At 38.8% G+C, this 16,401-nt stretch overlaps 1 protein-coding gene across 8 annotated transcripts in view; it reads right to left on the reverse strand.

Annotated features, from left to right (window-relative positions):
• Positions 1–6,085: 6,085 nt before the first annotated feature.
• The window catches only part of THNSL1 (threonine synthase like 1), a 32,936-nt gene continuing 22,620 nt past the window's right edge, over positions 6,086–16,401 (reverse strand). For 3 of the 8 annotated variants that reach the window (XM_063324633.1, XM_063324632.1, XM_063324630.1), the window contains exons 3-4: positions 13,118–13,195; positions 6,086–12,750 (exon numbers count right to left, since the gene is read on the reverse strand). In XM_063324633.1, the coding sequence (XP_063180703.1) occupies positions 10,462–12,690 (2,229 nt within the window). In that variant the 5' untranslated portion in view covers positions 12,691–12,750; positions 13,118–13,195 and the 3' untranslated portion in view covers positions 6,086–10,461. The other 5 variants (XM_063324629.1, XM_063324636.1, XM_063324634.1 and 2 more) reach the window with 5 other exon arrangements.

Below are 16,401 nucleotides of genomic sequence, written 5' to 3' on the forward strand. Positions count from 1 at the left end.
ACAGAAGGGAATTCAGGAACACGGGCCTCGGCAATTGTTTCTGGGGAATTGGAGACAACCGTATAATAAAATTGCTTTCATAAGTTGATCAAAACCCATCTTAAATTAAAGTGACAGAAAATTCACTGGGGGAAAGTTAAGGGACATTGGAGGTTAAAGAGAACAATTTTTGTCTTTTTGGTCCTTACCCACACAGCCACAGTAGCCATAAGGCACAATAACTCGTCAGCTTCTCAGCTGCACAATTACTTTTAAGCTGTTCCATTTATATGGAATTTGATTTATGAAACAGATCATGCAATTAATACAAGGAACAAAACCTCATCACTAAAGAAGATGATGCTTCTGCTGCCCCTGAACTGACAGAACAGCCACCGCTGTGGGAGGCGGGAGACCCCCCCTTCACCCCGTAGGCCTTGCACAACAAGCTAAGTGCTAACAGAAGGCAAATTTTATTTTGGATGGATTTAAAAAAAAAAAAAAAAGAAACATAGTTTATATTTCTTCATTTCCCCCTGTCAGCCGTCAGCTGTGCCTTGCGGAAATGAGTAACAATTTGTGATATTGGGCACTACAGAGATCTTAGTAGTTTGTGAAGTAGTTTTCATCTAGCTTTTATACCAGCTCTATACAGCATCGGAAAGTTCACTTTGCACTCGAGATCTTTCGGCTCAGCTTCGCCACTCTGCATTTTGGAAAGGGGTTGACTGTGTATTAGGTTTGATTTGCCTTTAGTAAAGTAGTTCTAGTGTCAGGCCAAAGTATCACAGTGGATAATTGTGTCTGCTTTATAGTCAGGCGCTTTTGAGAAGGAAGGGACCTGTACTTACAACTATCTCTTTTCACAATAATATAAATGAATAAGAAAGTAAGAGCTTTACTGTCAGTGACCCAGCAGCACAAGGAACAGAGATGTTGGCAATTCAGGTGCTGCACACTTCCTGGAATCCAGACTTAAAAGATAATTTTAACAGTCTGAAAATGTAATATCTTTTTGCTTTTTGTAAAGGAAGTGAGGACTGTTTTTCTGTTTTCAGTCATCATCAGTGTATCTTCAGCATCCAATATAAATTCAGAGAATCCATCATACTATTTTGATCACAGATAAAGAAAAATTATACAATTTGGAAGTATATTAAATATTTAAGTATCTGATAATTTTCTAAAATGTGTATTTCTAGATTTCTGAGACTGAGGAAGCGAGAGACTGAAAGAGATCGTGTTACTAACTTGGGGAAGAAACTCTCCATGTTGCATAATGACTCTTTTATCCCACCTATTTAAAAACCTCATGGAAATGCTTTATAAATCTAACTTCTTTTCAATAGGCAAACCTGGTCATCTATTGAAGGTAAACAACTCATTTCCTTTGGAGTACGAATTGTTCCAGAAAAATCTTTCATCGAAAAATGTAATCCAGAGTGCTAAATCATTTAGAACAATAAAATTACTTGCATGAACAAACACAGCTTCTGTCGGTAATTGTGCTTGCTTGCCTTAGGCATAAGTTTGTTACATATGGGAAGTGATAATACTTGTGGTTACAGTTCCCAGTACCGCATTTTCCTTTCCCAGTTCACACTTACTCATAGCTATGCTTATCCATCAGCAGTTACGTAAGATGCAATTCCAAACATTTATAATCCACCTCTTGCAAACTATAAACCACATCAAATTAGTCCCTGCGGTGCTTTGTACTAGCAAAGCAATTTGCAGATCTGTCATGAGCTATCAGTACTATTATTTGTCAGCAGTCAGTATGGCCATTTTTTCTGACGGTGTTACCTGCAAGGCCTTGGTTATATGAACTTATAGTGGCTGTCATGTAACAGAGAGACCCTCAGGGACAAATTTGGTGTCATTTATTTATCAATTTCTGCAAGTTGGAGTACATATCCATCTGATTTGACATCATGAGATGTCCCATTGCAACATCAGCAATGGTTGAGACCACCGATTTCCAGAGGTGATGTCCATCACACCCTATTCATTATGGCAGTCTGGGGAACCCTGAACCCTGCTGTTGCTTGACGAACCTGTTTCACTTATTAGCTGTGTATGTTTCTTCTTACAGACTGTCCTTCAGGATAAGCCCTCTCCACATGCCAGCCATCAGCCCTTAAGAGCAGAGAATGTTTCTTTCCTCAGTACATTTGTTTTCCCTTTTTTCAAACCTCCTCCGTGGGACACGTTTCTTGCTCTTCTCAGTGGAAACCTGTCCCCATCTACTCACCTAGTGCTATGCCTAATTACTACAAAGAAAATTCGGTATCTAACTTAACTTGAAGGGTAACAGCAACAAATAATTCACTTCCTCATCAACATTTCATAATTATTATGTATAACTTTCTTTGTACTAACATTTCCATGTGCCCAAAAAAGTAATTTTCACTTCATCACATTTCTTTAAAATTTGCAGCAAGTGGGAGAAGTTCAGGCCTTCAAATTTTACTGGTAGTCAACATCATAGAATCATAGAATCTGTTGGGTTGGAAGGAACCTTTAAAGGTCATCTAGTCCAACCCCAACATGAGATACTACTACCTCAAAAGGTTTGCCTCTGCAGTCCTCGTGCCAGATTCAACCAGCCAGGTAGGTTCTACCAACCCGATCATCCTGAAAGTGTTTTTTTGACTGACAATAGTTTTCAGCAAACAAAAATTTATATTCTGTTTTGCATAACCACCTTTGAGAGATGGTAAAGGTATAAGAGCACGTTGGAATAAAGAACATCTGCTTAATGTCAAAGTAGTACCTGCTCACTCGGCAAAGACCGTCATCAGTGGCAGCGGCGGATGCAGCCACTACTCTGTCCTCCCAGTTGTGTTAAATGATAGGAACCAAAACCAGAGGTCTGAGGCGTTGGCGGTGGGTGGCACATGGAGCAGAAGGATTAGCAGGAAATGTACACATGCATTCGAAAAGATACCACGGAAGTTTTGCAACCACAAAATAATTTAAAAAAGAAAAAGAAAATTAGTATATCATAATCTTTTTTCTTGACTTGAAATAGACTTGAAAAAAATTCCACAACTTACATTGGATTCCCGTTTAAGCACAAACTGAAGGTAAAGTCTTTTTTTTTCAAACCAAAATGCAACTAGGGCACTGGCTAGAATGGAAACATAAATGATTACTTAGCTCAGGTCTAATCTTACAGAGTCAGCAAAAATAAGCCAAGTAAGATCAGAACCTTAACCATGGGGAAAAAAAGCATGTACAATATGCATGTGTCTCTGTTATATAAAGTCTACTGCACTTGTATTGGTTTGGTAGGTTGTATTATGCTCCTTTCATGCTTGCATTTAAGAAAAAAGAATAACAAGGTATGTGATTTTAGAACACAGATTACATGAAAGCAAAAAAGATATAAAGCCTGAAAGAAAGCTGGGCTGCTTGTAGGCTCTGTTATCAACCTGGCTGACAGGCATTTGAAAGTATGTTGCTTGGTCATTTTAACATTAAGCTATGAAAAATCCTCCCCTGCACAGCAAGACACATAATTTATACTGTTTTTTCCTGCAAATACTGTTATCTGTTCATTATCCCAAAACTCACTACAAGCCCCACATGCTGCATCATATTCAAAACCCCAAACGCTTGGGTTTTGCATATAAGACCATGGTATTATTTGTGCTCTTGATTTAAATATTAAACAATTGAGGCGTTTTTATTTTATTTTAGATTCTTATACTAAAGCAAAATTGATTCAAGATTTACAGTTTAAAAGTCTCTAGTAGCATATAATGCCATGAATTAATGTGGTGTTTCTCTGACCTGGAACCATCACATATTTCTGGGTATTCCACATATTAATGAGTATTATTAACCTAATTATCATTAAGGTTGTTTACTTAAATATAAAAAGCTCATGTAATATTACAAATGCTTATGATAGCCGTTTTAAAGCCCTTCAAAAACTGCAAGAAATTATCACGTCTAGCAAACTTCTGTTAGGAATGCCATCTTGTGGTTAAAAGCTGTATATAACAACGATGCAAGGTAATTTTAACTAAATTTTTACTTGCAAAATACCATTTTTGCAGAAATGAGGTATTCACGTATGACCTTTCAGAACTATATAGTATTCTTTCATTAACCATTGTGGATGAAAACGGTTGTGAATATGGCTTTCCTGTCCTCATCTGTATATAATGCCGATTAATTATGCAGGGAGCACTAGTTTCATTAGGAGATGGGATGCATTTATTAGCATTTTAAACAGAACCAGATTGCCACATGTACTTGGTAAAAAACGCCACTAAATGCCTAGTCTATTTAGATATAATTTAGAGAATTAGTCTAAAATGTATAGAAAATACACACACTTTTCTCAAAATATGTTTCTAGAGCAGAACCTGAAAGTGCACTTTACCTTTTCTAAGCTTTATGGAGCATCTTAAAAGATCAAATTTAACTATAAAAAGGAAATATTGGATTTTTCAATTTTTTTTATATAGATCTTACTGTAAACTGAAAATGAATTGAAAACGGTCACTTTGATCATGAAAGCAGAGAGAGATGCCAGGTAAGCAAGAAGGGAAAGAAGGGCTCCAAAAGCATCTAATAAACTTTAAAAGATATATAACTTTTAAAAGCCTAGAAAAATGAATAATAATTAGCTAAATTCAATACAGTTGACATTTGCATAGGCACTTTGTGTTTTCACTTCATTTTCATAATGAAAGTATATATTGCCCAAACCATCACAACACATACTGTATAATGAAATTTAAAACTAATGAGCCATACCCTAATAGCCATGAGTCAAGTCAGGGTGTGCATTAGTAGTCCATTTGCAATTCTCTAGAGACAGAAAGAACAAGGCTAAACATATCCAGTAGCCTATTTAGCGCACAACTTCTTCTGTGTTCTGATAACATGAGAGCAGAACTGAAATGAGTTCACAATCTCTAGCACTCAAAGCGCTGTGAAATACTGTTCATACTGTCGTTATCATGCAGGTTACTCCTGGGGCAGCCAAAAAGGACTGACGTGATTATTTAGTTTGACCTCTTGCCTAACATGGATCTGACTCGTCTGAATTAGTCCACTTTCTATCAAATCACATCTTTTCAGGAAACCATCTAACACATCACGACTAGGGAAACCTTTACCATTCTGTTACGTGCATTTATCTCTTCTTGTAACGTGTCCAACCTAAAATTGCTGGATCGCTCTTTCTCTGCTAGATGGAACAGACCTTTATTTTATTCAATTTTTGCTCCAAAGATGGTTCTGCTAGGCTAACTCCCCTTTGCTAAACTAAGTAGATTCTGCTTATTGAGTCTCTCATGCCAGTGCTTCTCTTTAATCCTTTTATTGCTCTCATGACTCTTTTCTGTCCAATTTTCCAGCATTACTGGAAATTGTGACTATTGGAGTTGGACATAACATTCTTCTAAAAGGTTACACCGAAGTCAATTATAGATAGCAATATTACTTCCCTGAAAGTATTTCCATTTCTAAACTTGAGGATCTCACTGGTCCTTTTGGCCACAAGGCATGCTAACAATCCATGTTTAGTTGAACATGCACATCATCTCCAGACACCGCTCAAAGTCAGCATTTCCTACAGCAAATTGTTCTGTTTGGTATGTCCTCAAGCCTCTGCTCCTAGAGACAAAGGTCCACTTTAGACCACAGTGAGATGCAGAGTATTTAAGTTTTGTGGCTTCTGGAGATTTTTTTAAGCCCCTGATCTTGAAACCATATTCCAAATGAACCAAAGTTGCTCTACAACTGTTAACACACAAAGAGATCATCCCTCCACTGAACTAAGCGTGAATAAGAGTAAACTGTCGGGAGATTTCCTTTTTCATATTAATTCCTCAGAATACGGACCTTCCACACAGTACCAGACAAGTCTGTGGTGCAACATAAACAGAGTATTTAGACATATGCTATTTTTGATGTGGGTTTATTTTTTTATATATACTTTCCTTCCAGGATGATGCAAATTAACCCACTAACATCTGTCAATCTCAGCAAAGTGAATTACTCTATCATTTACTATACACCTAACTTTCAAGTAAACACAGGACAGAACACGCCTTTCAAGATTTAAGAATATCGAATTCTGAAATCAATTATTTCAGTGGATTTTCTTTATATCACGTTGATAAAGATTTAAGAACATATTTGCAAAGAAAGTGCTACAGAGTGGATCCCACGGTATTTATTTAGAAAAAATATAGTGGATACAAATCACTAATGCATATTTCAGGCATGCCAAACATGATATACTTAATAACAATGTGTGTTCTTGATGTCCTTGAAAAGCAAAGTTGACCTCTTGAAAAAACAATCCTCCGTTTAGAGTTCCATCTGCTAAAATACTCCATCACCTCAAAAACATAAATAGCAATTCTTTCTAAATCATAAGATACTAAAACAGAACTGTCTTTTGAAGTCATCCCTAACTGCTCTATTCACCCTTTACCTCAAATCACTCTCTGTCACCCTGAGAAGCAGGACTGTGACTAAAGGCAAGTAATGAGCAGACGGTAAGTCTGTAAGCAAAACAAAGTGTTTTCCGTATAAATATTCTAATAAAGTGTAAATGTAGACATTACCTTTGTCCTTAGGTTTTTCATGTTGTATCAGTGTTCAGCAAAGATTTATCTATAAAGAAGAATAATAGCTTAAGTAAAGCTATGCTATTACTCCAGGTCAACAAAGCCAGAGGAAATGTGTATATATGCATGCTCACACTCTCTGTAAACCTGGCTTATGTTGATTTAGACAGCGACATCCTATTTTTAGGCAAATAGGAGCAAATTGTGTATACACCAAGCCTAAATGGCTTAAAGAATCCTGCCAATGATCACAATGTAGATTTGCTTTTGTGCATCATTAGCACAGCATTTTTGCCTGAAGAAGTTAATAGAAAATATTGCATGACAACAATCAGCGTGCACATCTGCAAAAGACAAAAAAACAGCACTTGTGTCCACTCTTAATCATTAATGCCCTTTGAACCTTTCATAATACTGATAGTGGGGGAAAAAAAGTGCAATAACAGCAGCACAATGTTTGCTGAACCACAGTATTTTGCTGACTGACATTGAGAAAACCTGGGCTGGGAAGGAGGAAGAATTGCTTCCCTCACTAGCCTATCCCCCTGCAGCCAGCTACAGCGAGTACACTGGACATATTTTCTGTTTCACCCCTCCAGGCCCAGCAGGACAAGGCAAGCCAGAAGATTGTACGTTACAGCTACCACAACAGGGCACCAGCACTTGGTCACAAATACTGTGTACATTCAGGATCACAACACTACTGCAGGCATTTTACAGCGCCCATAACTAGAATCCACAAGCAGATGTGGCGCACAAAAATAGTTCACTGAAGTTATAAGAAAGTCCAAAAATGAATTCTTTTTTTTTTTAGAAATAAGTAAATACTGTATTGTAAAAGCCTTTAGACATTCTGAGAAATGTACTAATACCATATATGTTCTTTAACCACTGCCTTTATACATCTTAAGTCCACACTGAAAGCCCATAACTAAGTATTACTGCTCTTTTTTTTTACTTATGCAATTCATATCAACTGGAAATCGTAACTACAAATTTTACTAATACTTCCTGCTTCAAACCAAGCTTACTGCCATGAACTTTGAAATATTGAGCGTCATACCAAAATAAATTCTATGTTAGTTTAGTTCTGACTCTTTTATCTAATAATCAGATAACTCAAGGTAGGATGTTGGCTTACAACCTGATCTTGTTTACAATCTCAGCTTTTCTTTTAGGTACTTTCTGTGAAAACAAGCTCTTCTTTGTAGACATTTCTATAAAGTAACAGTGTGTGACAAATCGCCCTATGATGTCAAATGGCATTAAGCCCTACAGACCCAGGTACTGCAGGATTTCCCTAGAGTCCTTATGCTGAAACCAATTCCCATTCCAGTAATTCAATCCAGGCAGTTGGGTTTCTTTGGGGTTGTTTGTTTTTTTTAGGATTTTTTTGTGGTTTTGTTTTTTTGGTTTTTTTTGTTTTGTTTTTTTTTAAGATTTGGAATCCTGATTTTGTACTGAGCACATCCAGAGAAAGCAATGTATTTTTTTTCCACTTGGAACTACTGCGAGAATCAGAAACATACAGAAACACAAGGTGGATGCGTATGTACCAGCTACACAAATAATGCTTCTCCTTTGGCAATATGATTATGCAACTTTTTCTTACAGAACTTAGACTATTTTTTTTAATTACATATTTATGGTCTTTCTCACGTTGTGTGTAGAAAATGATGAGAATTCCTCTGCCCAATGAGGAATGGCTGAGCGAGTTAGGTCTTTTCACCCTGGAGGAGAGGAGGCCTCAGAGGGCACCTCATCAGTTTTCCAGTACTTAAATGGTTGCCAGAAGAGGATGGACGCTCTCTCTTCACAAGGAGTCACATGAAGACAAAAAGGGTAAATAGGTACGAGTTGCACGAGAAGTTTCATCTGGATATAAGAAAGAAATTTTTCAGAGTGAGAACACTCAATCGCTGGAATAACCTCCCCAGGGATGTGGTAGAGTCCCCGTTGCTGGAGGTTGTTAAGATGTGACTGGGCAGGGTGCTAGATAATCTCATCTAGGCTCAATATCACACAAAAGGTTGGACCAAATGTTTTGACATCCCTTACAACATGGGCTGTTATATGATTCTGTGAAAACAAAAATAAAAATATTATTTTCCAAAGTTAGTGCAGAAACAGTGAATGAGGACTGAGCGGAGAAAAGAACTAGAAAGGTCCTAAAAAGGCATCCAAGAATGGCAGAATCTAAAAATGCTATTGTGTTACACCTTTGTCATCACCTACATTTAATTCTATTGTAGAATGTATTCACTGTGGCAAACACACATCATGCTTGGGTCTTTTACCTTACACTAGAAGAAAAAATTTTTTAAAATAGTTTGCTAGATGGTGTCTTCTTCACCTCTAATGTGGCAAAACGTAGAAGCAGACACACAGAGGAAGCTGGGAGATATGGCAACAGTTCAAAGCTCCAAATAAGTCCTGACATCTAGGAGATGTTGCCTCTCAAAGAGGGAAAAAATATTACCAATTACCACCTCTCTTGCCAATACTTTCCCTGTTTGAATCTTGGTGGGAACCACAACCTCCCATACCTATACATCCTCACATCTGATGACTCTTAGCTCTTTACCTGTAACTGCACACCATTTCTCTTAGTGTGAAATGTAGTTATATTTTGCTCCCTTGCCAAATATAATTACAGTTAGCAGAATAAATTTGTCCATAATCACACGATTTCCTATGGCAACCTGCTCTATTTTTTTCTGATGCAAAAAAACAATAAAGAGCCTGTCATTAGCAAAAGCAGATTGCTAACATAGGTCTATTTTAGGTTAAATAATGAATACCTCTGATGCTATCACATTTTCCAGACACTGGGATTCATCTTTCACTCTCCTTGATGAGATGCCAAGCACTTTGTGAAGCTTCTTTCTTATATTAATTCATGCAAAGTAGGAACAGAATAGAATGTAAAGGAAATTAGTTTAAGAAAAACATGAAAACAGAAGTAATTAGACCCAGAAAGCAATATGACCTCTAAGATAAACCTTATATTCTAAAAAGTTAGAATGCAAGAAATAAATGTAAATAAATGGTGGTCTGGTTCATATTTAAGGAGACTGCTGCTACTACTAGCAAATTCTTCTATAGCATTTAAAAAGGATTCTAAAGTTGAAAGTTTAAATAGAAAACATATAGGAAAAAGACTACAACACACTGGAGGAAGAGTCACATTTCAAAAATTATTAAAAATACCAAATTAAGAATTCTATTTTATACAGGAAAATATCTAGGAGGAAAAAATGCCTGAAAAACAAAATAACCGGATTTTTTACACAAATGCTGGCCTCACAATACATAAACATTATACAAGAAGATAACACCAAATTGAATGGTTCAATGATTAACAATACAAGTATACTTGAATCTTTGTAGTGAAATCAACCCTCATTAGTAACATACTAACATCATTACAATGTCTTATTATGTTTCAGTGCTCTAAGTGAAGAGAGTTAAAGTTTAACTAATCACCCACTGACCAAATGATCACATCATCCTTGCAGCAAAACAAGAGCTAATAGTTTCAGAAAGGTCAGACTTCATTATCTTCCTCCTTCCATGGAGAACACTTCAGGCTTGTGAAGGAGATGGCACCGCCAAGGAAAGGCGGCACTACTGCTGTCTCTACTATCTATGACCTGCAAAAAAGTATTCCAGTCTTTTATACTCTCAATTCACAACCTTTCACCACTACTAGAAATCTCACGCACGTTACTTACAAATACTGTTGAAAACTTGATAATTGAGTATAAAACTGTGGATATTATGCTGTGGACTGGACACAGGCCAGACGAATCATGACTTTATTAAAGCATGCAGCCTGTTATGAAGGCATCTCAATTGACACAGTGGACCTCTGATCAGTCGCTCAGAAAACTTTCATAAAATGATTTTGAATTAAGGTTTCTATACGGGACATCAGCATACTCATATCAGCAGCACAGACTTGGTGATCATCATTCCCTTTCCTTTTCAGGGTCTCTAACAGGCCCCAGTGGACTGGAGGCAGAGGGCTGTAAGAACTCAGCAAGTGAAGCTGACTTAATGGATTCTGTTTTATTTCTGCAATCCTCAAGGCCCTCAAGATAGCAGGTGCAAACTTAGAATAATGAGCTGTGGATGAAATAATAATTGGGCAAGTTCTATCTTGTAATCTATCTGCAACTACTTTAGCAACAGCTGTGTGTGTATCCAAAATATATCCTGTAGTACTGTACACAGAGTGAATGGCAGCTAGACAGTCCTCCTCAGAGCACCATCCAGCCACCAAGTCCTGCTGAAGCTTTTCAAGTAGATCTTTCCGCAGCTGGAAGTGGCCCTGATTTTCCAGCTGGTTATATAATTGTGTCACCAGTTGTCCATCCTCATTAGCAATCAGGTGCAAGTATCGCTCAAGATTGGAGGACTTCAAAATATCTACTGCTGGTGAAAAAGTGGGAATTAATTTTCTTCCCCTCAAATCATAAACACCTGTTCTTATGAAGTCAGTCAAAACATTGTTTTCATTGGAAGCACAAATACATTTTCTAATAGGAATTCCCATCATTTTAGCATACAAAGCAGCTAATATGTTGCCAAAGTTTCCTGTAGGAATGCAAACATCTACAGGGCTTCCAAAAGGAATAATATCTTGATGAACAAGATCAAGGTATGCAGAGGCATGATAAACTATCTGAGGAAGCAGTCGTGCCCAGTTTATGGAGTTTGCCGCAGCTAAAGCTGTTCCATATTCTACTGTAAGAAAGCCAGTATAATCAGAATTAGTAAAGATTTGCTTTATAGCTGTCTGGCAAAAATCAAAATCAGATTTGACGCCTACTGACCAGGCATTTTCTTTCTGACAGCCAATCATCTGTGATTTTTGAATTGGGCTTACTCCATCCTCAGGAAAAAAATTCATCACAGCAATTCTCTGTTTGTCAGTGTCATGGAGACGACTAAAGCCATCTAGGACAGCACTCCCTGTGTCACCAGAAGTAGCTACCAGAACCAAGTAATTGCAGCTTCTGGGAATGCAGTATGCAAATATATGCGGCACCATCTGTAATGCAAAATCTTTAAATGATGCTGTTGGTCCATGAAATAACTCAAGGAGAAACTGATTGCCCACCAGATGCCTAACTGGGGCTATTTTAGAACAAGTAAAGTTTTCTCCATAAGCAGTTCCAATAATTTCTGCCAGCTTAGAAGCAGGAATATCAGCAGGATGTATGCATCTTTCTAGTATCACCTGGGCTCTTTCAATGTAAGTTGCTTCTATAAGGCTTTGCCATTCTCCAGCAGTGAATTCTGGAAGTCCTCTCTCAGGAACAAAGAGTCCTCCATCAGGGGCTAAACCCTCAGTAACAACATCACTGAAATATTTGTGAGAGTCTTTTTCCATACTCCTTCCAGACCTACTAGACCTAGTTGAAATGAAAGTTTCCAGTTCTGAGTTTTGGTATCTCTTCACAGCATCAAGTACCCTTTCTGCTACAACCTCTGGTGCAATATCCCCTCCACAAAGAACACGGATGTCATACCACCTTTTGTAGAACTGCTTCCTGAACTGAAGTATGTCCTTGAGAGAAATACCAGGAGACTGTCCCACGATGCGATCCACTTTCATTGATTTCAACCTGCTCATAATGACTGCTGTGGGCACATCCAGATATACAACTATTCCATTTTTCTTCATATGCTGCATGCCAGCAGCATGCATTGGATTGGACCCAGTAAGGGAAATGACACTTCCAGATGCTGAAAACTTCAACAGGGCTTTTCCTTCCTCCTCTAAAAATTGCTCATTACCAACATCCTGCAGTTTTTCTGACACACTCATGTTCCAGGTTGTTTCAAGGACATCATCGTCTATGTCTATGACAGGGCAATCTAGTTTCTGACCTACTATTCTCCCGATTGTTGTTTTCCCAGCACCCGGAGGTCCCATCAAGAGAATATTTTTGTTTCCAACAAGAGAATGGCTTGAGAACCATGACTTCCATATCTGTGCAAATGCAGCAGGTCTTGAAAGCATCAGTTTTAAACACATGCTAGAAAGACTGTTTTGGGCTATTTGCCTTAAAGGCCGGTACTGAACAATGTGAAACATCTTCATCTGCTGGGTTGTTTTGTTGCCTTTTTTTTTTTTTCCAAGCCAACTTGACAAGCCACTTAACTGTTTCAAAAAGAAAAAAAACACTAATTAGTCCTTCAGCAAGCATCTAGGAAAAACACCTAAAGGATATGAAATTCATAACAACAAGAATTCAAACATAAATCCAGTTATGACTTCATCAGTGCCAGGGAAGTATTTTTCAGAATAAGACTCATTCCCTTCTCCTGCATAGCTCCAGCTCACTTCCGCTGACATATCCAACTTCAAACAGTCCATGTCCTCAGGGTAAACAGAGACATCCAAACATAACCCTACAATACTATTTGCAAATAATATTGTTTATAGGAATTCAAAACCAATTAGTTTTTTTCTCTAGTAGATTTACTTTTAAGTACACATGTACGAATAAGAAGATTAACTGAATTACCTTCTTGTAATCAAAGTGTTAACAAAACACGCATTTTCCCAGCTTCCCAAGATGCCTTTGATTTCTTATATCATCTTTCTGAAAAAAATAAATGCAAGACTGACTTAAATACACAGAAAACTCACAGACCTGTGCAACAGCAAGGCTGGAAGAGTTGCATCCAATTCTCTTCTGAAGCAAGCTATTTGAAAAGAACTCCTATAACAGAACTGCATTAAGCATAGTTTGTGTGAAGTAAGAGAGAGAGAAACACGTCATGAAGACACTCTACCCTCAAAAAAAAAAAATCACTAGGAAAATTGGATCTCCAACAAAGATTCTAAGTAAGAGACTCTCAACATGGTATTTTGTTTGCTTAGAGAAAGCAACACCATTATCAGCACAAACTGCAGCACAGGATTTGTGCGTATTTAGGGCAAAGGGGGAAGAACTCTCAAAATGAAGGGACAAGGAGATGGCAGAAATCAGCACAAATTTACACAGAAAATCCCTACAGAGTCATTTTTCATTTTACGTAGGCAAACAACTATCACTTTGCTGTTGTTACTTATTCATTGTTCATGACTAAAAATGCTTAAAGGAAAGCAACACTGAACTTCCTTTTAGGAAATTAGTGAGATTTTTGATGTAAATATACAACTCGGTGCTTACTCATAAATTCTAAAAAAATATTTTTATATATATATATATTTGCCATATATATAAAATCAGCATTTTTTAGAAATTATTATTTTTAGTTGCCACAGTATGTAGTATAAAGAGATGGCTGACTAAGCTGCAGGTTGTATTTATTTTTTTTGTCCTGGCACTGTAACACGTAACCAAAATGGTAATCAGCGATTTCTAATAACTACATTTTAAAGACTCAATCTAGCTGCTAGCACCCCAGCATTTGCTTTGCCATGTTTATTAAAAGATTTACATTTATATACTAACTACTTTTACCAGTGAAGAAAATTTTAATGAGAAAGTCTTTCCCCATATTAATCAAGACAGACTAAATAGAACTATTAAAGGAATTCACTATAGAGTAAGTTTCCAAATCCTTCAATTGTTCAGTGCCTTTTCTCCAGATGCTGTCCAATGCAACAGCCTTTTTATCACTGTGGAAAGCAGGTCGCCTGGAATTGCAGTAGAAGGCAGTTGAGCACCAAACAGGAACTGCATCATCTTCCAAAGACCTACTCATGATTAACCTGTGTTTACAGTTGTCACACCAGTCCTTTAAAGACCCTGCTGTTCCCCAAGAGAGTGCATAATATCAAATGACTTCAGAGACACAGGTCACAAACTTCAAAAATGACACAGAAGCTCAAGTTTTGTAAGAGCAACCTACAAAAACAAAGACTCTTCCAGATGCTCCTTGCTCTAGATACTGCTCTATGTTCCTCAATCTGTCTTTGCACTCTACTTCCTTTACCAAACTATTAGTGTACGTTACAAAGTCACAGTACTTCTAATAATTTACAGCTTTGCATTTGCTCACTTCTGCATGGAGAGACGAGCTTGCAAACAGTTAAGTCTCTGTCTGCACCCAGTGCTGTGACATGATGAACACGCTGTAATTACAAGGCATAGATCAGAGTGAAGATGGGCATATCCTACTGCATAGCTTTTTTTCTCAATCCTTGTAAAGTATAAGGGAATCACCCTGTGTAGATGCATTATAAGTTTTTTGTAGTAGTTATTAAAAAGAAAAAACAATCTGCAAGGACTAATTGTAATATTCAGAATCACTATACAGCTGTACTGCAACAGTAATGCATTCTAGCTCTGTAAGTATATATTCACTAGAGGGCCAGAAAGAGATCTTTGTGTTAAACTTCCAGATGTAAATAAGTTATATTCAGGATTAAAAAGAATAATTAGAGACAATATTTTAGTGATTTTATTTCTTGGACATAAGAATCACTTTAAGCGGTATGTGTGAACTAAGGGAGTACAGGCCGAGCACAGTGGCCTGCCTATCATGTCGAGCTGCACTACAGATTCATTTGGGGTGCAGTCACTTGGTATGCACCACACAGCTGCTGGATGCAACATCTGGACTGCTTTATGAATCTAGGCCATACGTATTGTTTGAAATCAACTTAGTTGCAAGGAATTCCTTTATGCAGCTACTCAGTTCAGCCTATTACAGTGTAATCCAATTTGGCACCCACATAACAAGCTTGCAACCACTGAGTGCGACCTGTTTCTCTGAAATCGCTTCTTGTTCAACTGGCAAAACTTTACTGCAAAAACAATTCAAATTAGACTTTACGACTAGCAGAGTTTACCAGACTAGTTAGAACACCAAGCCATCCAACTTTAGTTATAAACCCCATGCCAGAAAGGTGGGGGTTGGGGTTTGGTTTTTTTTTTGAAGCAGAGCTTACCCCTATACCTCCAATGAAATTTTAAGTTTTGACAATACAGCTCGACGCTTTGCTTAGACTGCTGACACCACCTCCGCATCATCAGCAATTACCCGCAGCTTTAACCACCACTGCGGATGACAGCAGTTCTGGTGAAAACTGTACTTTCACAGTGGTATAGACACAAAGCTTGCAACAACATAACCTATGCTTAAAATTCAGCACCCAAACAAGTCAGTGGCAGTTTGCAGCTGTCAAAGACCTCGAGGTGGGTCAAGGCTGACAATTACCACATTTCAAAACTGTTAACACAGGGCAACTTCCAGTTGACTTTTCACGGAGCTTTTATACAGACAGAGAAAAATTTAAAAATCCCAAAGTAAACCATTCAACCTCAGCCTCCTCACTATCATCCCACAGACCACGACCCTGCAGAGGTTCCCGCCTCACCGTTTCGACGCCCAGAAAGTGTCAAAGGGCGACGGGGGGAGGAGGTGGGGGGGGCCGGGCCGGGCCAACGCGGCACCACAGAGCCGGGTCGGTCGCACCCTCCCGGCCAACGCAGACCCAGACTCCCGCCTCCCCTCAGGAACGACGACGGCGGCCCTGCCTTGTCCCCGCGCCTCAGACCGGCTCGAACCGGTTCCCCTCGCCCTCAGGCTCCCCCCGGGCGGCGCGCGCGCACCTACCGGCGGGGGCGGGGACAGCTGCCACCGGTGCCGCGGCGCGACCCACGCGCCACCCCCGCCCTCCCCACCGCGCACGCGCGGCCACCTGCCCGCCCCGCCCCTATCGCGACTCCGCCCACAGCCGCGACACAGCGCAGGCAAACCGCCCGCCGCCAAGTGCGCCTGCGTGGCTCCACCTCCACCGCGCCTGCGCTGCCGCGCCCTGGCCCGAGCCGGGAGCCGTAGGCTCCGCCCCCTC

Source organism: Chroicocephalus ridibundus, chromosome 2, assembly GCF_963924245.1.
Source record: "Chroicocephalus ridibundus chromosome 2, bChrRid1.1, whole genome shotgun sequence".
Classification (NCBI taxonomy): domain Eukaryota; kingdom Metazoa; phylum Chordata; class Aves; order Charadriiformes; family Laridae; genus Chroicocephalus; species Chroicocephalus ridibundus.